Source organism: Sinohyriopsis cumingii, chromosome 2 (assembly GCF_028554795.1).
Source record: "Sinohyriopsis cumingii isolate HCF-2022 chromosome 2, ASM2855479v2, whole genome shotgun sequence".
In the NCBI taxonomy this organism is placed as follows: Eukaryota; Metazoa; Mollusca; class Bivalvia; order Unionida; family Unionidae; genus Sinohyriopsis; species Sinohyriopsis cumingii.
The window spans coordinates 116,832,350-116,859,013 of NC_142962.1; the positions used below are offsets into that span (position 1 = coordinate 116,832,350).

The 26,664-nt window shown below is 34.0% G+C and overlaps 1 protein-coding gene across 1 annotated transcript in view; it reads right to left on the bottom strand.

Annotated features, from left to right (window-relative positions):
• Positions 1–9,404: 9,404 nt before the first annotated feature.
• Positions 9,405–26,664, bottom strand: part of LOC149805673 (uncharacterized) — a 293,351-nt gene continuing 276,091 nt past the window's right edge. The window contains exons 12-21 of the mRNA XM_089936655.1: positions 23,961–24,198; positions 22,056–22,146; positions 21,363–21,427; positions 20,576–20,705; positions 19,938–20,035; positions 19,307–19,399; positions 18,711–18,812; positions 15,524–15,658; positions 13,152–13,242; positions 9,405–10,627 (exon numbers count right to left, since the gene is read on the bottom strand). Of these exons, the coding sequence (XP_089792781.1) occupies positions 10,373–10,627; positions 13,152–13,242; positions 15,524–15,658; positions 18,711–18,812; positions 19,307–19,399; positions 19,938–20,035; positions 20,576–20,705; positions 21,363–21,427; positions 22,056–22,146; positions 23,961–24,198 (1,298 nt within the window). The 3' untranslated portion in view covers positions 9,405–10,372. The remainder of the gene's footprint in view (positions 10,628–13,151; positions 13,243–15,523; positions 15,659–18,710; positions 18,813–19,306; positions 19,400–19,937; positions 20,036–20,575; positions 20,706–21,362; positions 21,428–22,055; positions 22,147–23,960; positions 24,199–26,664) is intronic.

The window sequence follows — 26,664 nt, forward strand, 5'->3', positions numbered from 1 at the left end:
TAGATTTAAATTGACCAAGTCCTACGATGTGTCCTATAAATGTAACACATGCTTAGTAAAAATAACTGACCAAGAAAACTCTGGATAGTTTCCAAGTAATCTTTCCAGGTGTAGTTGTAGAGGATGACGTCATCGATGTAAATGTAGGCGTTACAATTTTCTAGACCAGATATAACCATGTTCATTAAATGTTGGAAAGTACAAGGCGAACTTTTCATCCTAAATGTGATTACTTTATGTTGGAAGTAACGAATGCCAAAGTTTCTTTTGCTCTTTCCGCCAGTAGAATTGCCCAGTTTCCTTCAAAAGGTCAAACTTGGTGATATATGGTGATATTTTTGTGAATGCAGTCATCGATTCTTGGCAAAGGAAATCAATCTGTTTTGGTCACACTGTTCATCTTTCTATATTTTCTGCACATGCAGAAAGTATTATCTGGTTTAAACACATGACTACATATTGAACTCCAGTCACTTTTTCTTGGTTTTATGAATTATTATCCAGTAAATACTCTTTATTTCTTTTTCAAAAATTCCTCTTTGAGAGGCTTCATCCTGTACGGATGCTGTTTCACAAGTGTGAAATCTACAATTTCAACATCTTTGTAGTACTCATATTCAAATAAGGGCTGTTTTTATTCATACTTTTTTGTGGCTGTAGATGTTACAGTTTCTAATACAGAATATTCAATATTTCCGAATTCCGAAACTGTTAACGTCTAGATCATTAGAGTCCGATTGCATTCCATCGCTTAATTCCTCTATGTGAGGGACAGGTACCTGCTAAATTGGCCGAATGATCAAGAGGATTATCTCTATGAACATAATTTTTAATATATTTATATGGCAAAGTTGTTTTGGTGTTTGCCTCCCAGGAGTCTTACTGATATAATTTAAGTCACTTACTTTCTTTTCAACTGTATCAGGGCCATAATGTTAAGCCTGAAGCGGATTTTGAAGTATGGATAAGAACTCTATCAGCAGGCTGAAAACTCAGTTCGTTTGTACTTTTGTCATACCATAATTTAATTCTTTACTGAGTAGAGTGAAGAGTAAGTAGTTCGTGCAACTTATCAAGCTTAACTTATGTTTAAAATCTAAAACAATGTCAAGAAGATTAAGCTTTGAATTTTCAGTTGAATGAAATTTCTTTTTAAATGTCCAAAACCTAGTACAAAGGGACTACATCCTAAGGATTCTTGAACTGATTCCCTAACAGCAACCAACAGTAAACGAACACCTTCTTCCCAATCTTTAATGATATCAAAGCAATATATAGACCGAATCGACATTTCAAAACTTGATGAACTCTTTATAAAGCCCATTTACTTTCAGGGTGATAGGCAGAAGATTTAAATTGCCCGAGAGCTACTTCATACATAACTTGCTGGAGACTTCCAGACATAAATTTTGACCCCTGATTAGATTTTGATCGATTTGTGAAGGACAATTGAGTAAGAAGAAACTTTATCAAAGCTTTTTATATGGTTTTAGTTTTTATAGTCCTCGAAGGAATTGTCTCTGGGAATATCGTAGACGCACGCATTATGGTCAACATGTATTGGTTCCCTAATTTGGTCTTAGGTAAGGGGCCGACACAGCCTACCATTATTCTGCTAAATAGTTTATCAACTGCAGAAATAGGGTGCAGATGAGCCTTAGTTATCGTCTGATTGGGTATTCCTATCATTTCGCATGTGGGACAAGATCTACAAGATTTACAAACATCACTTTTAATTTTCGGCCAATAAAAATGATCCGGAATCTTGAAATAAGTCTTATTGACCTCTAAATGGCACCCAAAGGATTTAATGAGCAAGAGTAAGATTTTCCTGTCTATACGACTTAGACACAAGACTTTGATAACTCACTGACCACTCGTCACTAACGGGTACCTCAGGTGGTCTCCACTGTTATCTATATATTGATTGAGACATGCCAGAAACAAAACGACCTCATCAAAAGCCTGATCAATAAATGTGCCAGCTAAATGAATAATTTCTTGATGAACACCATTCTCAAGAGCTTTCTTTGTCATAGCCTCTAGTAACTAAACAAGCTGGGTATCATTCAGGGATTTCATTTTTAATAGGATCGCCGTTCTGATCTAGACATGACGTGTTAGTTATATGTCGATTAATCACAACCTTATCTCCAGCTAGGTCATTGCCTACCCTCGAAGTGTAAAGACGAGACTGCTCCAAATGTCACGGGCCGTGAGATCAAGTCTGATGACAAATTTACACAATGGAGAAGAACAATTAACAATTCACACTCTATTCCATGAATCAGAACTCTTTCACTAGAAGATGACTTCTCAGAAAGAGGCAAAGTACCTGGTACGAAAAGACTGAGAAACCCCAGTGTTCCTTAAAATTGTAACAGGGATAGGATTTGCAGAATTCAGACAATGCCATTTTGGAAAGTATTATCGTGAAACATGCAAAGACTGTTAGTATATCTTCACTCTCCAGACCATTGGAACGTTACCACGCTGAGACTACAGGCACATCAACACATTCAATATTGTGTTATGTATAGCTGTAGTTTTGTAACTGAATGTACATGATTTTGTCTAGTTTTTGTAACTTGTATTCATGACTGTACATGATATTGGTTATCTATAGCTTGATTTGGCGAAGGTGCATCGGGTCTTTTCTTTTATAAGATACTAAAGAACGTAAAATTATATTGGATCTATAAATAGAAGCTTATGTACGTCTTCGCAGTTACTAATAATATAATTATTATTAAATAAGCTTACAAGATTCGGCCTTTTTCCGATTAGAGAAATCTGTCAGGTCCAGTGGAGTCTTAGAACAATTAAGTTAATTTCCATTGGATGGGTTTCGTATCATAAATAGTATTTTGAAATATTATATTGAGTAGTAAGATCTGTGACATGAGATATATTGCGACAGATTCAGATTCATTAATATTTTGTAGATATTTTTATTTCCTGTGTTCTTCTTGCAACATCAATCCTGCAGACGTATTTTATGTTGTGTTCAGATATTATTTGATAGGAAAACATTTATTTGGATTATTCAGTGGTAACAGAAAGTTATCATTGGACTATAACATTATTCTGGAACTATTGTGAATTATTCAAAGGAATTCTGAATGACGCCATTTTGACAACGTCACGATTCTTGGCGAACAGGTACATTTCCGGTTCTGAATTTTATACGGAACGTTTCATTCTTTTGGACTTGAATAGAACGTTTTGAGGATTATTTTAGATTCACTTCATAACACTGTAAGTTCCTCTTACAGTTTCATTTATAATTTTGATAAATAAGTTATTCGTTAAGTTTTACAAAACTTGGTTTCGGTACTTTCTGTTACTTTGTTTATGAACACAGAGTTGTAACTTATAGGAATACCATTGGAATTCAATTTGAACTTCATACATTTTGACTTGTTATAGAATCTTTTGGACTATTTAGGAGTAAATTCACGATACTTTGACCGCTCCGGTGGCCTAGAGGTTAGAGCGTACGCCTCGGATGCGGGAGGTCGTGGGTTCAATCCCCAGCCGAGTCATACCAAAGACTTACAAAAATGGTACTAACAGCTGCCTCGCTTGTCGCTCAGCATTAAGAGGTTAGTATTATGACTGGTCGGCCTGGTGTCAGGATAATGTGGCTGGGTGGGACATCATGCTACATTCCTGCGGCATGATATCCCAATGCTTAACGTCACTATATACTGCGACACTGCAGACATCGTAGCGATATGACTGAAAAATTATTAAAGGTGCGTTAAAAAAATCCAAACTCACAAATCACAATACTTTAAGTGATTTTTAAATTTTCAATTTGTATTCTAGAAAATTAATTACTTATTGAATTTTACAAAACTTGGTTTTCACTCTTTTCTGTTACACAGTTTAATGGTTCGTTAAATGATGCTGTGAAAGTTTGCATATAGTCGAATAGTTGACGTAAATGACGTCATGCCGGAGACTGAGAATAAAATCATTTGGTTGGATAACATGAGGCACGTGTCGAAAGTAGTCTTTGCTTGCAGCCTGCCAAAGAGCTACACATGTGTTCTTAATTGACGTTTCTTATGTTACAGGACGGTTTTTGTTCAGCTCCTTATCACAGTTCGATTTTAGATTAGATCAGGATTGAGATAGTCAGTTCAAAATTATGGGTTTCTGATGCAAAGAACCACAATGATAATTTCACATTTTATTATTAAGGTGATGACTGCATATACCAAATATGTTAACTTTATTTTAAAAACTATATTGTAATATTATAATTGAGAACTGACTCTGAGTAAATTGACACACCTCTCGCAAAAGTCAACAAGAAAGTGGCAATCACAAGGTGACGATGTTATGAACGCAATAAATACCGGAGTGTCTAAAGTGTACACTGATGTTGATGGGTGTCAAACAATCCCTTGATTTTATGAATGGGTAAAACCAGTAAGTTGTTTTCCGCCTTTACGCCCACAGTCACGTCTGAGAAGAAAACAATAAAGGCAGAGAACAGCCTTGGTCTTAGAAGGATTACGTGGGGATAAAAGGTTACTCGAAATTTATGAATTAGTAGCGAGCGGCCCTATAATCCGCCTGAATAAAAAAGCTAGGGTCCATTACAAACCGTGCGTTATACAGTTGATCTTCGCCAACAGTCATATCAGAAAAGAAAGAAAGAAAGGACAGCAACTTGTTGGTCTACTCAGAGGTATAAAGGGATAGAAACCACTGAGTCAATCATATACACAAACATGTCATCCATCAGTTTTTGATCCGTTGTAAAATTGTAGATTTCAACAAGAATATGTGTCCTGGATAAGCTGGGCTTTTTTTGTGAGTGGACGAGAGAGAGAGATAGAGAGAGAGAGAGAGAGAGCAAAGAACATTCATTATTTACTTACAATTATCTGGCATAATTTTGTGTCCCACTGAATACGTGTTAATTTTGCACACAAAATATAGAAAAAAGATATAATAGAGACACATTGATAAAGCACTTAGGTTGGTATATTTATTCATACATTAATAATACATAATTTTACACTCCCATATGGTGGTAATGGAGCTTATTTGGACATTAATATTGATAATCTAGTTTGCATGATTCTGCCAATGGCAAGGGATACATAATTGTATTGCAATTATAGACGTTGAGATTGACCCTACATAGTATCTATGTGCCACACATGCTGTTTGTATCAACAAACTAGAGTCACAAACAATGTCTGACGTCGTCTCAGAGGCATAGGAAGAATTGCCAGTGATTAACATTGCGTGTAGATATTATGATCTGTTTCGAAATGTAACTATAAGGATCTCCCGAAATGTGAATGGACATTAAATTCTCATTTCCTCCCCGAAATTTATGATTAAAGACAAATAGATTCTTGTAATTATCAAATTCAAAACACGAAGAATCCAAATATAATTTATTATTCACAAAACTACCATCTGCAGTAAAGATTTATACACTTGCATTTTGAAATAGACCGTATTGTCACGATGCCAATGGAGTGAAAGTCGATTTCTTTTCTTGCCTTAATATGGAATCTGAATTAACTTATTAATTGTAAAATGACTTTGGCATTAAGAGTTCCATTATAAATAAGTTCTAGAAAATTAAAATTCTTTCACTCCAGACAAAGGTATGGCTTATTTATCTTATGACTACGAAAAACGTAAATTTGAACAATAGTTTATAAGACAATTCTGTTAATTCTGTTAAAACTACAAGCTCCTAAGTTACGTTTGAGAACTTCTGATGTTTCAAAATGAACCGTCGCTTTTCATTAATACCAAAGCTGATGTGTTAATTTTCAGTGTTAAGATTTTGGATTTATGTCCATTTGTCTGAAACTAATGCATGTACTGTCATGCAACGTAACATATGCACTGTAATTCACTACTTGTAATGTGCAAACATAGCTGAAGTAACCTATTGTCTAGGTCATGTATTAGTGCTATCATTACAGCATGCTCGGGCTTAGGTTAGGACTAGGTCCAACCTATCGATAAATGGTTAGGGCTAGAACAAGATTGATGGCTTAGGATAGAGGTATAGCTAATGTCAGGTTATGGGTAACGGGTAATGACTACAGACAGCATTAGGCTCTATGTTGGAGAAACGTTTGGGTTAGGGGTCATGCAGTGGAATTCTTATTTGATAATGATCCTACAAAAGTCAAGCCATTCCAGACAATTTTGTATTTTGCTGATTAAGATGGTCGAATGTGTGCATGTAACTCATACTCATGTAAATGGCTTGAATTATGCCTCTCAGGTTATAAAATTACGACATTATAGAGATTTCCTAAAGTTTATCTATGTGATGGTCCAAAAGGACCATTTCTGCTGGGCATTTTCTTTGAACATAGTCCACTGAATCAGCTTTACAACCTAAAAATAATACCAGACATTACGTCGAAATGATTTGACACCCTAAATATATTTCCAGGCATTACTTTGAAACAGCTTGAAAAGCCTAAATATCCTTCCAGGCATTATTTTGAAACAGTTTGATAGGCTATGCATGCTTTTTGGCATTACGGTGAAATGGATTGATAGCCAAAATATATGGGCAGATAATACAGCTTAAATATCCCTCCAGGCATTACTTCAAACAAGCTTTGCAGCCTAAATATCCCTCCAGGTATTACGTTGAAACATTTGACAGCTTAAGCATGTTTTCTGGCATTAAGTTGTAACTTCTTGACAGCCTACATACACGTTCAGGCATTTCACTGAACAGCTTGACAAGCTAAATATACCACCAGGCTTAACATCGAAACAGCTTGACAGCCTAAGTATCCCGACAGGTATTATGCTGAAACGGATGTATAGTCTAAATAACCATCCAGATATTACGTTGAAACATTTTGACAGCCTAAATATACTTTTAGACATTACGCTGGAACTGCTTGACAGACTAAATATACCTTCATGCATTACACCGAAACGGCTTGACAGCCTAAATATACGACTAGGCATTACATTGAAAAGCTTGACGGTCTAACTGTACTACTGAAATATGCTGAGCTTCATATTATTACCGTGAATAAGATTCCCAGTTATGACAGGTAATAGGCATTTCACTGAAGCGATATTATCATACTAAAAAGAAATCAAAGAAATCACATGACAATAATATTAATAGCTGAAAGATTTTCAAAGTAATATTCTATAAATATTTTGAACAAGATTAAACAAAAGAACACATCGGACAGACTTAACAATGGAAAGCTCCAAAACCAGGCCATTAATTGACTATAGGAATATAAGTAGATCATTCTAATTTGCGCGAATATTAATTGTCTGATATGTACAATATAAACTGGACGAACATTCATTGTCCGATATGCATCACTTAAATGGTGCGTGCAAAGAATCGTTGCCAATGGCAGTCAGACTATTGAAGTGCAAGCAAATGGTAACAGGCTGTTTAGGACCATGGGTAATTGGGACCATGGATTATTTGGTCCAAACTACGGGATGGTTCGGACCATGTGAAATATTCTTAAGTTTCGTCTTGGATTTAAATGTGGTATCTACATTAGTTGAAACTGTGATATTTCTTATTATTTCCCAAGTACATTGAACAGTTAAGATCTGCATTTAAGGAAACATAATACCAATTTTATCCGAGAAAATGGGTTTGTTCAATATAATAAAATGAAATAATGTAAGACCGTTTATCCTGCACTGGCAATGTAATAGTGAGCTGTAAATTGACTGTATATAGCTTGGTACCCGGCACAGCTGATATATTTTTACGCTGATATTGGTCAATTCCGATTAATTCTCACTATTAGTGAATAAGAAACACCAATTTGTTTTTAATATTGATCATACAGATCAAAACAAACGAAAGAGATACTGAAATGAAGCTAATTCTTTGATTTTCTGTTTGTGACTGATATTTTAGATATAAGTTTATAAAGAGCATGATTTAGTATCGAGGCTTTCAAACTGCAATTAGCATATATTTCAACTCAAATTGTGTTTGTAACGGAGTCCTCATAGGGCAACACGTTGCTAGCTGTTATAAATAACAAAAAAGTATGGAATCCCATAATTCCTTTCAAAATGGTGACCACAAGCGTTTTAAAACAAATTATAATATAATCTTTAAATATATACAGCATTTTACATTATACTTTCTGTAATTTTCTTAGACTTTGATAAGTAAATTATATTTTGAGCAATCATTGCTACTACTATCAACATATCTATGCAAGACGAAACGTGGTATATATATGTTCAATGTATATCAACAGGTAATATTCCAACACGTTACGTATAATGTATATCAACAGGTAATATTCCAACACGTTACGTATAATGTATATCAACAGGTAATATTCCATCATGTTACGTATAATGTAATATTCAAACACATTACATAAACCAAAAAATATGAGCATACGGTTCATTTATTTCTTTTCACATGCACTTGTTACTCATAGTCACTAGAAATCTTTGCTGACAAATATTCGGTATAATAAAATTCATATTACATTTCTCAGAGGCTGATATATGCATATTGTCACCTCCCCCTCCACAAAAATACTAGTAATTGTCCATCTTTGCTGGACACCCCAGTCAGCAATGCAATTTTAGAATAATGACAATCAACCTGTCAGAAATGAAAATTAAATGTGAAAGTTTATTCAATACTTAATCTTCTTATAATACCAACCAATAATTGCATGAAAACACACGTTTATATCGTCAATCGGTTCAACATGTTACAGAACAAAGAGCTACTCTACCTAAATAGTACCGACAACTCTTTACTCTTTATATTCTATGTATGTGAGTGTCTTTTCTGCTTTCTTTTCATACATGTATTGAAGGTAAGAAAAAAATATACATAATGTACATAAACATATGATGGACTAATCTACACCTAAATAAGACTAGCTGAGTCAACATAGTATTGTACTGTCTTAAAGGTAATATATTTAATTTGCCAAAGGATAGGAAATAAGATGCTCTCTGTTATACAGAACCAAATAATTGAGTCCTATTTGTATATTAATTTTAAATTACCAGTGAACAAAACGTGGCCAACAACAATATCTGTTCATCTTTGAATAATAACAATTGCCTAAAAGTTTCCTTATTGACATTTTCCTGAAATCATTATAAGTCATTGTTTCATCATCTATCTATCTATCTATCTATCTATCTATCTATCTATCTATCTATCTATCTATCTATGCATGTTTCTATCTATCTATCTATCTATCTATCTATCTATCTATCTATCTATGTTTCCTAACTTTTTTACTATCCTTGTCCGTTTCCCGTCAATTATTTACTTTTTCCTTCCTTCATTTTACCTTTCTTCATTATCCCTCCCCCTCCCCCTCCCCGTCCCTCTCCCTCTCTCACTCTCTCTCTCTCTCTCATTCTCTCTCGCTCGCTACATAATAGATAAGAATCCATGATACGGATTATATAAGCTGAATTTTTACATTTATACAAGCGTATCAAATAATACATCATGAGCATGTACATATACACAATTTACATATTGCACACGTATAGTCAAAACTTTCAAACGGATAGGGGAATGGAATGTTTCAAACTCCCTGTATATAGTCTTGATTTTGTAAACAAGTACATAAAACAGAGAAAGATTGTCTTTAACATAATGCAACCATATATTCGTGACGAATGAGCGAATTAAAGTGTCCGTTGTATTGAGTTGGAAGAATTTAAACTGCAATGAAAATATACTGCGACAGCAAGCACCATAATTGATGGGCGTTTGCTTCAATTTTTATCTAGCACCTCCTTTACATCTTCATGATATACAATCAGAATCAGACTGCTTCCCCAAAAACAACCGTAAATGCCCACACCTGTCCCAAATAATGACCATCAGAATATAGAATCTTTATGGGGACTGATTTATTTGTCTAATGATTCTTTTCCTCATTCAAGCGAGCAGCTAAAGATCGGGAGTAGAGTGAAGCCACAATGTTAGTTCAGGTCTGTCCTTGTCCATGGACAACGAGATCACGGTTTAAAAATACCCAATAAGTTTGAACGTTATGCATTTTATGTCGTGGTACGGCTATTTGGGGTCCATAAGCAACCAAAATGTTATCACAACTCTGTATAGTACTGACCTCGCCAAGGTTTAAGAGGTGAGGTTGTGCGGAATGCAAGTAGGTAGCACGCTAAGTGTGCTGTTAAATAGAGAGACGTGTGATGATGACAAATATAAATCGAAGTCAAAGTGTTCCGTCAGCAAATATTTCATGTGGAAGTTGCCTCTACTGAGAATGGCCTTGCCCTGAACATTTCAATGTCGATGGCCAAGAATTTTTTAAGCAATGTACAATGTTAAGTATATCTGAAACTCTTTTTTTTATAGGACTTTTGTTTCTAGAGGCATGGTGTCAGTTTCAATTGGCAACAGAGGCTCACGCGTACCTCCATCATTTTCATCGGCATATCTTATGGTCTCGGCAGTATCGTGGCGACTCTCCAGGAAGTTGTTTGTTGAGTCAGCGTTCGCACTAACGTCAAGCGTTGACGTCTTTGTCAACGTCGATGCATCTTTAACATAATCGCATACCGGAAAAGGACATTCAGGTAAATCAGCTTGCATCACCTCGGGATCCTATAAAAAAGCAAAAGACATGTTGTTTTCTCATATCCCTTCCTTCATAAAAAATACTGTACAAACAAAGAAATTATATTAATGTATGTTTCCTTTCAGTCCCAGCTCTATGACGTGTGACATTAACCTTAAAGATTAACACCTGACAAGTGTTCTAGTTAACACACATACGTGCACAAAGTTTTATGCATGTATTTTTTTTAAAAATGTTGCGTTCAAGTGCAGAATGAAACACTGGAAACACATACCTTCTTCCTTGATCTTGAAAACATGGATGCAAATGTCATACAGAAAACAAGTTTTAGTGTTGATATATAAGCTCAACGGGTGTTATAAATTTGTCTCAGATATCGTAAACATTACAATCTGGAATAGGCTGTGTAATAGACGGATGAACGAGGGAACAAAAAGACAGTTGGCGGTTGGATGAACCAAAATGTAAATATTTTGTCTTCCGATTAAATGTCTTTCACAATGTATCCTTTCATGCCATAATATTCCTTATTTATTTGGGCACTAAATACAAACCTTTAAACTATGTGGCTGCTTTCTTTTCTTGGAAAACAAAAGTTTAAAAAGGACAAATAGCATAAAAATGTATATTTAAAATTTATATTTAATTTAGCGAAGATAAGATATTCATATGAACACAAAGAGGAACCTGTGGCACGGATATTGTACTAAATATATTTTATTGTACGCTATGATTGGATGGGATTGGGCACAAACAATAACAACTTATTATTATGTTGGACTTGCTTTCCCTACCTGCAGTGTGTACTGGACTTGAGTCAATTTTAATAGTCGATGCATAATGAAAACAATCAACAGTTTACACATACTAGGATTGTTCTTAATGATACAATCAACAGCTTACACACTCTTGTATTGCTCTTATTAATACAAACACTAGCTTACACTTACTAGTATTGTTATTAGTAATACAATTACTAGCTCACACACTCTAGTATAGGTCTTAGTAATTCAATTACTAGCTTACACACTCTTGTATAGTTTTTAGTGATACAATTACTAGCTTACACACTCTAGTATTGTTCTTAGTAATATAATCACTAGCTTACACACTCTAGTATATTTCTTAGTAATACAATACCAACTTACACACTCTAGTAATGTTCGTATTAAAAATAATCATTTCGATAACCACATTCAAAATGCTCACTGAAAGTTCTAACTTGAAACGGTATTATCTGTATTTGTTGTTTCTTGTATGTATTGACATTTGATGCAAAATGTTTACTCATTACTTTAAAATAATATATTTTAGACATCATCTTCGGATCTATTCGAGAACTAGAAGTTTATCTAATTTATATCCATGCCCTCTCGAAAATTGTGCGATTGAAAATAACTTGGTTCAAGCAGGAACGGAAGTCAGTTACTACCATTCGATCCTGACACGTAGCGCCAGCAGAAAAACTGGTCCAGCAAATCTTTATATTATGTTTCAGCATATCTCTGTGTTTGTTTTCGTTATGTTTTTCTTACAAAGAAACTTCTTTTTCCACAATTACACAGTTTAAATGGACTGAGCTATTTGTTTAATTGAGAAACTGATTTATTATTTGTATCATCATCATCATTTTGGAAGATTATTCCGCTGAATGGCTAGTAGAATTGCTACATTTTTAAAATAAGTATTTTGTCAAACTTAAATATTTAATATAATTATTTAAATGATAACATATAATGCTGAAATGAAGGTAGGGATCAATCTCTGTCAGGGCATAGCACCACGTGACTGAAATGAAAATTTCAATTAGCTTATCATCTCAGATATTTTTATTTTAAAATATTTTCAGTTATTTATTCTAAAATCTTTTGTACATTAACTCGTGACCTTCTTACACCAAAGAAAAAAATCTTGATATGAAATTATTTTTGAAGAAAAACTAGCAATAGTTTTGTATTAAATTACTTTCGCTGTCTTTCATTATAACTAGAATTCTTTATAAATATCGTTATGCGGTAATGTTAAAGAAGTAGAGTAAATTGAGCTTTAATATCGATAACAAATGTTTTACTTCCAATAAGGGACAACTCTATAATAAAAGCGGTTCTTGGCATTTTTAAATGTCACATGGATATAACCAAAATCTGAATGTAATAGACCGGATTTTCCTTTGGTGCCATTTAGTCAGGAGAAAACTGAACAATGAAGCCAGATGGCTATACACGGGCTAAATTCTCTGTTAAATAGGGTCCATAACTCAAGAAAATGTTGTAATAAAGTGCTGAAAATTGAACTTGGCCGTGGTTATCGTAACAGGAAGACTCCGTTTTATTCCGTTTCAATGCATGAAGTTCTTTAAAATGTATCGAGCGGAAACAGAATTTGAGCCTGATGGATGGGCAGACTCACTAGGTGTGACTAGGTGCGAAAAGGACAGTGGGAAAGACCGGGAACTGCAACTATATATTATGTAAAATGGAGAGAGAGAGAGAGAGAGAGAGAGAGAGAGAGAGAGAGAGAGAATTGTAACTACCACCTTTAATCCTTTACCTGTAAGCACATCCCCAAATGTTCCAAAATTTCTGTAAATGAGGGCCGGATGTCGGCGACACAGTTCCAACACATGATCATTATCTTGTACCTGAAGAAGACAATGCACATATCTATCTGACCATAAAGTCATTTACATAGAAACTAATTTTACTATATTTAAGAAAAAATGATGAAATAGGTCGACATACAAACCACACATCGTTAAATTCATTCGAGTTCGCAATTTTTTTTTATACCCATGATAAACAAATGTTTTGCACATTTATTTCACACCTTGTGCTGTCAAACATGAGGACTCCCTAATCCGCACCTTATAACATAGCCTCCCTAAAAGTGCACTAAAAGGTCACATAGTATTTAGTCAGGAGGAAGTTAAATACAATATATCACAATAAAAGTAAATATTTTATTGTCAGCTGTAATACACACATTCAAGTTTATGAAATGCATATTGGAAGAAACTTAAATTAATTTACCAGCCTATCGGCGCATAGCAAAATATTTGGTACTCTGTTTAATTTTTATTTCCCACGAGTAGACGGATTCTCTGGCTGTGAAAGAATTATCTGTGCAATACGGCATTTTTTGTTACATTTTTCTGTGTTATCAACCTTAGCCACCAAGTATGCACTATATTACTCTGGGCAGTATTCAGAGCATATAGAATTATAATAATCTACACTTACGTAATTCCAACAAATGATAATAATGAATGTTGTATTGTAAGAAATGTTTGCCATTTTAATAGAGTATATATGCAGATAACAAAATAAATATAGAAATTTTAATACTGTATGTAATCTGATAATTTTCTATGTCAGACGTACTCACGTGGATGCATGGAATAAGCACCATCGGGTATTATGTGATTAGATGTTCCAACTTAAGCGACCCCCGTTTTTATAAATTTCTGGTGCAAAGATATTTTGCGTGCCTATAATGTTAAGAGCGTTAGACATTTTGTTTCTTGAATCCTATAGTATCAAGTATTTATAGTAGCTAAGATGTTTGGTTTTCTTGAATCACTTGTCACAAAAAAATTATGAATGAAGGGGTGTGTAACCAAAGACTGAATGTGCCCTCCCCCCCCCCCCCGACTTTTACAAGAAGAAGAAAAAAACCAATGCAAGCTATAGGCCTAATCCTAAAAGCATAAAACAGATAATTCAGCCATACTCTAAAACTCAAATCATAAACTATAACAATATTACAGTGTCAACAATGCCAAAAGTAAAGAGGAAAATCAAAAGGTTACTTTTACAGGAGTCACTAAAATATTTCTCACAGCATGGGTGTAAACAAGTGAGAAAAAGTAGAAAATTATGTCCCAAAAGCACAAATTAAAACACTTTTTGGGGGAAAAGTACAATCTTTTTGAGAAACAAAAACAGGTTCAGACACTGCTGCTGAAGATATTTTAGTTCAATACATGTTCGTTAAGCCAGAGAACTGTAAGCTGACCCATATTCCAGATACATTGAATAAAAGGAGGTTAAAGCAAGTCATAATTAGTCCTTCTATTAAACATTTATTAGCATTCAATTTTTTCCTCTTGGGGACATGTACTGTACATATTTACATGTACTTATTTTCATGAAACAAAGTAATCTAAAGTCTAGATTTCATTCAAATTACAAGTGACAAGATATTGCGTAAAAGGTCATTTATTTTAAGTGACATGGATCTTTACAAAGTTCCGGGTGGTAAGTTTTAGAAAGCAATACATGTACAAAGTGTTAAATTTCAGACTGATGGTCCAAGGGAGGTAACTTATCCACTCCAACTAATAACTTGGCAAAGAGAATTGTCAATTGGATTAGAAATTAAACCATTTACAAAGCACCCTGCAACGTAACATATGATAAATGTTAGATTATACGTGACAAAACAGGTAATACATTCATGCAGGAAAAATCTGAGATGAAATAACATTTGTTTCAAGGTGATGCAGAAAATATTTAAATTCAGTGTGATGTAGTAGCTAATGGGCATTGGTGAAGGTTCGTGAGGTTTATTTTCTATAATTCTTTGGATTATTCATGTGTCTGCCCAAAATTACTCCAAAAATGAACAATTAATGTCTTGTACTTTCTCAAAAAACGACTAATGACACTGAAATGAATGCAACTACGCACTAACTTGTCATGGATACGCACATTACCTCAACTACTATGGGATCCAGCTAATCATCAATTTCCCTTATAACTGAACGCTAATATATTACAAATTAAAATATATATTTAAAAAAGCCATTATGACTTAGATTTTCATACAAATCATGCATGGTTACATCAGGGTTTAGAAATATTTTGTGTACCTATGAAAAACATGTTTTCTTCTTGACTTACGGATCTGAATAATATACTTACAACCTAGGGGGACAGTTGGTGGGCGAGTCTAGCCGTCCTCCAGCGGATACAAACTGCATGACGTCTTGATTTGTCTTGCCTGGATAGGGCATGTATCCCAGGGTAAAAATCTCCCAGAGCAGCACACCGAATGACCTGTTAATTACTGATTTTGTACCTATTAATAATTAAATACTGTTTGTCTAATCTCCGACATTTTTGGAATTCGATTGGAAAGGATGTATCGCAAGGCAAGGCCTGGTGGTCTTTAAGGCTTCCCCAAGTATGTTGATACATGTTAAAACCTGGCAATTAGTGTATAACCCTTACACACACCCACTCACCCCCATATATATATATATATATATATATATATATATATATATATATATATATATATGCAGTTGGATCAGGCTTGTACTCAGTTATATACTCATAGGTTGAACATATAACGATCCTATAACTTTGTCTCTTCATGCAGATTTGTTTTCTCTACAAATTCTCCTTGAATTAGCAATACCACGTCATCCCTTGATACATTATAGCTCACAATGTGTTATGTTCTTATTACGCGGTAAAGAACAGCTCAGTTAGTTGTTAATTTCAAAACGATATTGATGGTAATTGAGTAGGAATACTAAGCTGGTCATGGTATTATTGTATATACAATGGATAGATAGATCACCTCCTTCGATACTCCGTGACCTTACTTTTGCCTTAATAGTCCACACTGAGTGTATGTGATGTGGGGCAATAATCAATACAAAGTAATAACGCCATCGGTAAATCAAGCCAGCCACATCATCACCTGCGTTACATAAATTTTAATTCCGTAGTTGCTGTTTTTCATTTTGGTTTGTTAAGGTATGCCAATGGGAATTGAAGTTGCTTACTTTTATGATTTTTTTATATCTAAAAAAACATATTTGGTAGTGTGCTTAAATATATATCACGAATAATATTTATTGTAACGATTTGTTTTACTAAGTAGCATGCCTAACTATGCGTTTACTTGAATGATTTCTTACTTGTGTTCATTGGCTTTGCAAACGTTTTCCCAAAGCAAAACCTGTTGGCTAACAGTTACCTGATTGTTTTAAAACTGTAAATCAATCGCCTGTAAGCATCAGTTTAGTACCTGTGTGCGGAGACGTCAGTGATTTGCCATTTCCACCAGCACCATTTGGAACTCACCCATGCTAATCGTCTTATCATCGATGGTCAATGAGCAGAGTTTATTAATTATAGTGCGTCTACTTTGTGCAGCCGTAATCGTGAATTTAATCGTATAGAACTGTTTTACCATTCGCCACCAGTCACACGGGATATTATTTATATATCTCCAATAGCAATTCTGATTGGTGTAACTATAGTTGTAGTAGTCGTGATTCCTGACACACACAGATTAACTGTGGTTGCATAAGTGATTCCGCAAATAGCATCTACAAGCGCACGCATACGTTGTTTTTCATAAGCAACGTATTTCTTTTGGTGATTTCATCCCCTGGCTGTTGTTCCGCTTCGATTATTATCTCATGTCGGTAACACTGAGGGTTTTCAAAAGTCCTATAAATAATATAATTTCTCGAAAATATTGTCTTAATCAGGTGCAACACGCACACGTTTCTGTAACCAACTATTCCTTTGTCCTTTCACAACTGTTATACAATTACAAGTAAAGCTCTGCCTGAGGAATATTTAGGTTTCCGGCAATTGTGAGTTATGGAGGTCTATGTGGTAGACGAATTTGTCCGCCTCGCGTTAAAAGATCAACACTTTCAAGTGGGTCAAAATAAAATAGATGAATGGGTGTATGCTACTAGAGGAGTTCCATGTCCTGTTCATGAATTCAGGTTTATAATGATGGTTTCCATTATGTGTTGGATCATTTATTCAAGGTATTTCTATCATAAACATACCACGGAAACGCTTGACAAACTTTGCCATAGCGAGTAAAAATCTTTTACTTTGTTAAAAAACTATAAAACCTAAAAATACGTATAAAACGCACTCACGATCACGCCGTTATTTACAAACAATTAAACTCAATCGATGAAAATGTCCAGTGTATTTAATTTGCATTGTTTGTTAGCTCTTTTATTCATTATATGATGTGTGTTATGTAAAATTATATCATGTAGCTGACCTTGTCCAAATTCAATTTCATTGTTTATCTGACCAAAATCATTATTTTTTTTAATTCTATAAATAACTAATACATAGTTCATGTTCTCTATGAGTTTGAGTTTAAAATCAGGACCATTATCAATAGAAGTAAACATATTTATTTTGGGCTGAGCGAAGTATATTGTGTTTCCCATGCTTGTTATTATAATTTTAGTAATAGACCTCATAATTACAACTAAGATTTTTCTAGAACTGTTATTTTAGCCCTAATCCACGTGATTCTTTTGTGCATTAGTTTCTTTTATAAAATCTTGTTTACTGGAAAGGTTTATTTAATCCTGCGATGACTTCTTGGCAGAAATCATGTATATTGTTGCATTCAGATTTTGATTTGCGGCAAATAATTCTCTGGAAATACAAAGTGCTCAGTTATATTCTTGGGTAGCTACTATAACTGACAACTACAGTGAATTCAAACAAGGAAACATTGGATTATATTACTGTGATTAAACAAAAGACTGTTGGCACATAATACAAATCCAGTTCGTTGGTACATTAGTGCATTAGTGGCTAATGGCTACCACAGGCACATTAACGCCTTCAGCGTTGGAAATTATTTGGAGTACCACTAAAGTTTATTCATAATTTTATTAATTAGGACTTGTTTTAGCAATTCTATGATTATCTGGGACTTAGTTTGCAATACCATGTGTTCTTTATTTAAGAGAAGACGGTAGGGACATTTTCAGGATGAACACCGTATTATACTCAGACAATGGCCATTCTCGTACAGTAAAATCAGATCGGTGAGAGGATAGTTTTTGACAGGGATAAGTTGTATTTTCTTTTTAAAGACATGGAGCTTGATAATTTGGAACATATGAGGAAGCGGAGGTAGCAGGTAAAGTAAGGGCCGAATTATATTTGTTCGTTTTTTTGTGCTTTTATTATGCAGTCTTTGTCCTATGCTTTAATGGCAAAGTGCAGCATCGTTTATCATATAAGCGTAAAATGTCCGTATGTTATATTATTCTCCTTTGAAAGACGTTAGGTTAATAAAACTAAATTCAAAAACACTTACCAAACATCTGTCTTGGTCGTAAACACACCATCTAAAAAGGCCTCTGGTGGCATCCATTTGATTGGAAGCATAGCTTTTCCGCCCTTTTTATAATAATCTGACCTGAATGAAGAGCAAAGATAAATTTAATTGTAAATTATCTGGTTTCTTACGTTTCGTGACAGGTGACCTGCAATGCTGATTATACATACTGTATAACATCCTCCTTTGGTGGCTTTATAATGTTGGTTTTATCGTTGGGAAATTCAAACAGCGGTGAAATTAAAGACCACGAATATTATATTAACATATACATGTACAAATAGCGAGCCACACTTTCAGCTACAGTGGTCATACAATGATACAAGTAAATCTCCACCAACACAATCATGTAAGAAATCTGTTATAAATTGGCAAAATAGATAAGCAGATATAAAATTTCATGCGCTTTATAATCTTTTCTTTCGTGTGTGTGTGTGTGTCTTTATATATATATATATATATATATATATATATATATATATATATATATATATATAAAGTATACAAATATGGCGAATAACAATGCTTTCAAGTGCACTGGATCCATCAATGGCATTAGTTTGTTTATAGCTAACCTGTAGATATCTCTGGCCATTCCAAAGTCAGCTATTTTGGCCATTCGGCTGGGGCCCTTGGTTGTCAAAAGACAATTTCTAGCTGCGACGTCCCTAACAATGAACAAGACAGATATTCATAATCAAGCCTTTACATTAGATCCTATCAATGCTATACGAAAGGTGATACGTGTAAGGAGAGTTTTAAGCAGTGAAGTAACACCAACCATAGACAGACAGATGGTGTAAAAATATCAGAGAATACATGTACAAATAGTCTGGGTCTACGTAGTTAGCAGTTGATTGTGTGTTACAAGTGGGTCTGTATGATACTTCGTATTGAAATAGAATGAGAAAGTACAATACTGAAGCAGATCAGGTACGCAGTCTTCAAACTGAATAGGTTTTGCAAATGATTGCATGATTTTGTTTTGTTTTGGTTAACTTCTGTATTTCACTGGTGATAGCATTTTATTTTCATCGCTTATAACGCATCAGAAGATTGTCATTTTTTATGAACGGACCAAAGAGTTTATTAAAAATATATTATAAAAATATTGGGCAGAAAATATGAGCAATCTTTCCAAGCTGTATAACTGATCCCAAGATATATTTACGTTTAATAAGATTCTTACGATTGGACGAAATTTACCTGTGTATGAAATGTTTCTCTTCTAGATGTTGGCAGCCTTTAGCAATATCGATTGCTAGTCTCAATAAATCTAACACAGTAACAGTAGATGTTTGGTCCTACAAAAACAAACAGTTCATAACTAATTAGTAGAAAGAGTCATTTTACAAAGAATAATTCCAAGCTGTATGGTTTAGTACTGAATTATTAACGTGTGATGCTGACTTTTGATACAGAAAATTGTGCTGAAACATGTAACAAGAAGTTTTAAGTTAGATACAGCTACAATTGGTTCTTGCTTTTGTTTCCTTTTGATCGTCACATTAAACAAGGTAACTATTAAACAAAAATCTTATCAGGTTTCGTAGCCTCGTAAACTTTAAGATGTGTGAAAAATTAGCTGTGCCATAAATGTATCTACTCTATATTGCATCATAATGTGATTCAATTTTTAAAGAAACTGCACACACTTTACTTACAATTTATTCAATACTCTTGTACATTCTGTTGCTCCAATTTTCCTAATAATGTTCCTAGATGTAATTGCGCTGTACAACAGAGGGATAATGGGTAATGATACTTAATTTAGAAGTTACTAACAATCTCTCTCTCTCTCTCTCTCTCTCTCTCTCTCTCTCTCCGAAATAGTTCTGGCTTACATTCTTTGGTCTTGAATCCCGCAGGAAAGTTTTTAAATCGCCTCCCTCCAAAAGCTCCAGTACAATATAGCGAGGATGCTCATCAAAAGATACGCCTAAACATTTCACGATGTTCTGGTGATTAAACTTGCTGTGAGAGATATATGTAAGCATAAACAAACAAACAGGTATTAGCATACCGCGTACAATATTTACAGAGATGGAATTAACACGTCATAGAGTACATGCTGAGTGATGTTGCTTATATGTTTGTGTTCCTACTTATGCTTATATGCATAACTGTAATTATAACAGAACCTATTTATCTACCTTAATATATTTCAGTCCTGGAATGATAAGTAGTCTATATTACGAAAAAATTACAATTACAACATCAGCGATAAAACAATTTTCTAATTTTAAAACGAAAGCATTAGAAACAAGTAAGACCAAGAGATAATTCCAACAGATTAAATAATTGATAAACAAGTACACGGCTGGAATTTTATTAAAAACGTAGAAGTTATTTTAATGGGATAAGTGAGTTTTGTTTGTTGTTTCTTACGGGAATTGTTATGTTTCTTTATGTTTAATCAGACAGAACCGGTTTAGAACGTTAGTCACATTCGTCCAGAACATGGTCACGTGCTTATGTTAGGTTGATAATACAATTTCTTTCTGACAAAATGGATTTCAGATAAATGTAAAGCAATGTATTGTGATGTTAAATGTAATATTGTTTTACTGTGTCGATGTTAAGCAACTTAAATGAGTGTTACATGTACAGGACGTGACGCAATATATAAACCTTAATATGACCGCTTCCATCAGGAAATCCATTTCTGCTTGTTCTGTGCTCAGAGAGGGTAAGCTCTGAAAAAGTAAAGTCATAAACGTCAGATAGAAAGATATTTCACATTTTTTTATGCGTGAAAATTTTCAGGTTGTGAAGACATTTTTCAGACATATTATGACGAACAAATTAAAACGTTGTGTAAAATATTAAGTTTTTCCCTTCATTCAAAAATTTAATTCCGAATTAATACTTTGGATGCATGGCCTATAAGAATAATACATCATGTAAAGAATTAAGATTTGTGAGGAAGTTCAAGAGAATCATTTTTTTTCATTTGATAGATACATTGGATGTCATTTCTGATGATTGTAAAACTGCTGTGGAAAATCTAATGAGCAAGATGTTTTATTATTATTATTGGTTATTCCTTGAAAACTATTCTTTATGAAGACAAAGATAGCGACAAACAATGGCACGCCTTTCTGGCTAATGAACTCAAAATACGATTTGAATTATTTTAACATTTTTTTTTAAATAAGAAATCTATTATTCTGAAAACCGTGTATTCCAGCCAGGTGTTCTATTTATATTGCTAGTAATGACTGTTGCTAAGAGTGAAGGGGACATTTAAACTGTCCTAAAATAAATCGCAGCAGTTAGCCAAACGGCACTCGGGAATTTAATAACATGAGATGCACTAATTACCTTAACAGCAACGGGCAGTTCCGTTTTCTTAGGACATATCTGAAGTAGTCTCCCCTCATATACTTCTCCAAAAGCACCTTGCCCAATCATACTGAATATACCAAAAACCAGATATTAACCATATCTATCTATCTATCTATCTATCTATCTATCTATCTATCCGTCCGTCCGTCCATCCATCCATCCATCCATCCATCCATCCATCCATCCATCTATCTATCTATCTATCTATCTATCACAAGGAAAAATGTAGCTAATTCCATGGTTTTACCAACTATAACCTACTGCTTAAATGAAGTATATATATATAAATATATATATATATATATATATATATATATATATATATATATATATATATATATATATTATATATATATATATATATATATATATATATATATATATATATATATATATATATATATATATATATATATATATATATATATATATATTACCAAATAAACAAATCAAGCTAATGATTTGAGCTAAGAAGATGAAACGTATCTTCAAATGCATGGATATTTTAATGCTAATTTCCTGTAATTTTGTTGGACAATTAGAAATAATGCATCAGTAGCCAGAAGGCCATACAGTGCACATATAGCAATAAGTACATTTTAAGAATAAAACGAAGAAAATATATTTATATAATAATATGAACTGCACTTATTTGCGATTTGTCTGACCAGAGCCCTAAGGAAATATTCTTTAGCCACGTTCTGCTTTCATATTTCATTTGTAAACTGATAAATCACAAGGTGAATTTGACAACATAGAACAAAAATAAGCGTGTTTTATCATTATAATATCCGTACCATATTAAAGGGAACGCAAGATCTCTCTCTCTCTCTCTCTCTCTCTCTCTCTCTCTCTCTCTTCGCATTATCCATATTTTGCACAATTCATCCTCATAAATCTCCAGAAAAAAAGAAAACAGTTGCTCCTATCCTGCTTTTAACCACAATTTGAGACCCATTATTGCAAGAACAAAGATACGTTACTCTAAACTTGATATGAACATTCCATCAATACATCTTAGTCAGTAGTTGATGATTGACGAGTTGCGGAATGAATTCTCAAATAACAGCATCCGTACCCGAATCAAGGGACGAAATGCAAGTGGTAATTTGGGCAAACAAATTTTACACTAATTTAAACACTAACTTTCGATGATAGTTAATCCTACTGGAGATCGAAATTTTAGTTTTCAAAAATTATTTCAAACAAGCATGAAGAAATTTAATTATATGATATTCTCTCCATGTTCGATATTTAATGAAACGGTAGTAACAGAGATTAGACCAGTGGTTCCCAACCATTTTTGTCCGCGACCATAAAAAAAAAAATTTTCTGAGCCTGACGACCCCGTTTGTAAATATTGATAAAACAAATTCTGGTAACCCTCTATGACGTCATGGCGACCCTTATTTGGGTCGCGCGGAACAACTGAATTAGACAATGGCCTTCGTGTTATGCACCCGTGATTAGATTTCTTTGTTGTTCGCGCATTGTAAAAATCAAAATAATATTTTGGAGAAGGCGTTTGTGGCGTATCATGCAGGCCAGAATGACAGCAATTAAGCGAAAACGCAATGGGATTTATAATAAGTAGCGAACAAAGATATTGGCTAGTTTAAATTCCATTTTTGGATTAATGACATAGATGAAATTAGAACGATAAGAATAATCATTAAAATAAATTTTGCTGAAGGACGAGAAAAAGATTTCTTTTTTACTGACGTTGGAACGTAAATTATTGAAACATTAGTACAGCCTCATACAAATCGGATTGTGTGGAATGTTTGATTTTATTGTTGAAGAAATCAACTCACAAGTTTGGTTGGATTCGAGGTCAGAATTAAAGCAGTTGAACGGAAACCCATAGCAATAAATACTTACCTAACTATTGTGATCTTGTCCCTTGGTAGTTCCCGAAGCTGCTGTTCAGGAAACTTGGCCACAGAAAAGTCATAGTTAGGATTGAATTCCATCATGGCGCGCCTCGCAGGGAGGCTTTCAGCGTTGGAAACACGCGGTCTGCGTGGCCTGTGGAGGCATGAAGTGTTCTCCTCGGAAGTATTTGATAGCATTTCCAAACGAACACTCTGGACATGCTGCGACCGCTTAGTTCGTACTGCTGAAGAAAATAACTTGTACGTTTATACCAACGTGAATATGAAGACATAGGTTAGCGCGAACACCAAAGAATAATATCATTCATTTATTCACAGCTCAAGAATGTACTTCATGAAATGTTGCCAGCAGCAAAGTATTACGACGCTTGCTGTAGATATGGAATCATTCGCACAGCATTAGGTCGTATCGTCTGTTTCAAACGGTAACTTCGATTACGGACCGTTTCCGAGATATTGTGCAATTCATTTATTTTTATAGATTAAAATGAGGTAAAATTATAATTTCATTTTTTATGATTATGAATTTATAATTCTCAAATATACCCCGAAAATTCAAAGCAAAGGACGTTCTTTCACAGATACGAGCTTTATACTTGTGACAGTTTCAATGAGACTGTAGGTAATGACCTTGACCTTGTAATAGCTTCATACACACTTTAGATACATGGTTCATCCTTCTAGCATTCACACAAATTGTAGGTATTGTCTTTGTCGTTCTAATAGCTTCAAACACGGAGTTTATCCTTTTGACAGTCACATAGACTGCATACATGGACTTTGTCCTTGTAACAACTTCATACATTTTTAGGTACGGAGTTCCACCTTCTAACATTCACATACACATTGTAGGTATGAACTTTGTCCTTGTATTATTATTATTATTATTATTGCATTATTAACCAATATTCTCGTCAAAAATACTGAGCTGAATATCTCCCACAATATAGTTTACTGTTGGTTTCCCAGCCATATTGTTAGTAACGGTAATGAAAAAGCAGATCCCAAGAACCATCTAATTTCAAAATACCGTATACTGATTTTAAACCTAGTATCAAAGAGTCTTTACGTCAGAAGAGGAAGGCATCGTAGAATGATGCAGTGAATAATAAAATTCACGCCACCAAGCCAACCGTAGGAGAATGGAATCCTTCCTACAGAGCCATCTGTAAGAAGGAGGTAGTCATTGCAAGAATTAGAATTGGTCATACGTATATAACCGACTCCCACATACTAAAAGGCGAAGACCAACCAGGTTGCATTTCTTGCAATGAACCATACACTGTTAAGCACATTATGATAGAGTGTTTCGACCTGCAACCTACGAGCTATCAGTATTACAATGTGCATGACATGAAGGAACTCTTTGATACAATAAACCTTACTTGTATTATAGAATTCCTGAAAACAGTGAACATTTACTCTAATCTATAACTTTTATGAAATCACCTTGAGCATTTTTATGTTATGTATAAACCGTCCCTTATTTTCAATAACCTTTCATCTGTCTATATTAACATGCACCATTTACATTCATCGTTGATAGGGAAGTTTTATATATTAAACTTACCATCTTATCGTTTTACTTTCAACTATTTGGTTTTGATATCGCTGAAACTTTTTATTATTTTCAAATGATCATACATATAACCTTTTGTATGGCGCTAAATAGCTTAACAGTGCTGATGAGCCGTACAAATACAATAGATCGATCGATCGATCAATCAATCAATCAATCAATCAATCAACCAATCAATCAATCAATCAATCATGTTCTTTTAATGTCTTCAACAACACTTTAGATACAGAGTTCATCCTTCTAGCATTCACACACACTTTAGGTATGGACTTTGTCCTTGTGATTGCGTTGTACACACCTTAGATACGGCGTTCCTTCTTCTAATAGTCACACACACTGTAGGTATTGACTTTGTCCTTGTAAAAGTTGTATACATGTTGTAATATTAAAAAGCCTTGTGAATAAGTACCAATTACCTGTCTGCCCTCCGATATTATGACTGAATATTGCCTTATTTACTCGAGACATGTTGACCTTAGGCTTTAGTGGCATACTGTCCTTGTCATATATCCCCATTTATTACTATATGGTTTGAGCACAAAAAAACCCCACCAGATATATCATTAGTGTGATTTCAGTTTACACCAGTAAATCTTGTATAATTAATTTGTTATTAAATACATTTTCTAAACCTTGATTAAATACCAATTCAAAATTAGTCGAATAAGGAAAATAATACTAATCTTAATAATTTCAATAAATAAGCTAATTTCAATAAATAAGCTTTATCGAGATGTTTTTATTTTCTTCAAGCAAATATAACATTTTTGGCACTTGTTAAAGGAAGTGCAAAATACTATACTCTATTCATAAAAAACACTTATAGAATATACCATCATATAAGTTGGATCCAACTTCAAACAACATAGACCTTGATTTACCATCTCATACTACTACGGCAGATCTGGGTCTTTGAAGTTCGCACTTGGATCAGGCTTGTACGCAATTATACACGCTAAGGCTGGACATAACGATCCTGTAACTTTGTCCCTTCGTGCAGATTTACTTTCTTAACAAAATCTCCTACAATTACCATTACCACGTCATTTTTTTATACAGCTCACGATTTTGTTATGTTTTTATTACTCCGGTAAATATATGTATATATATA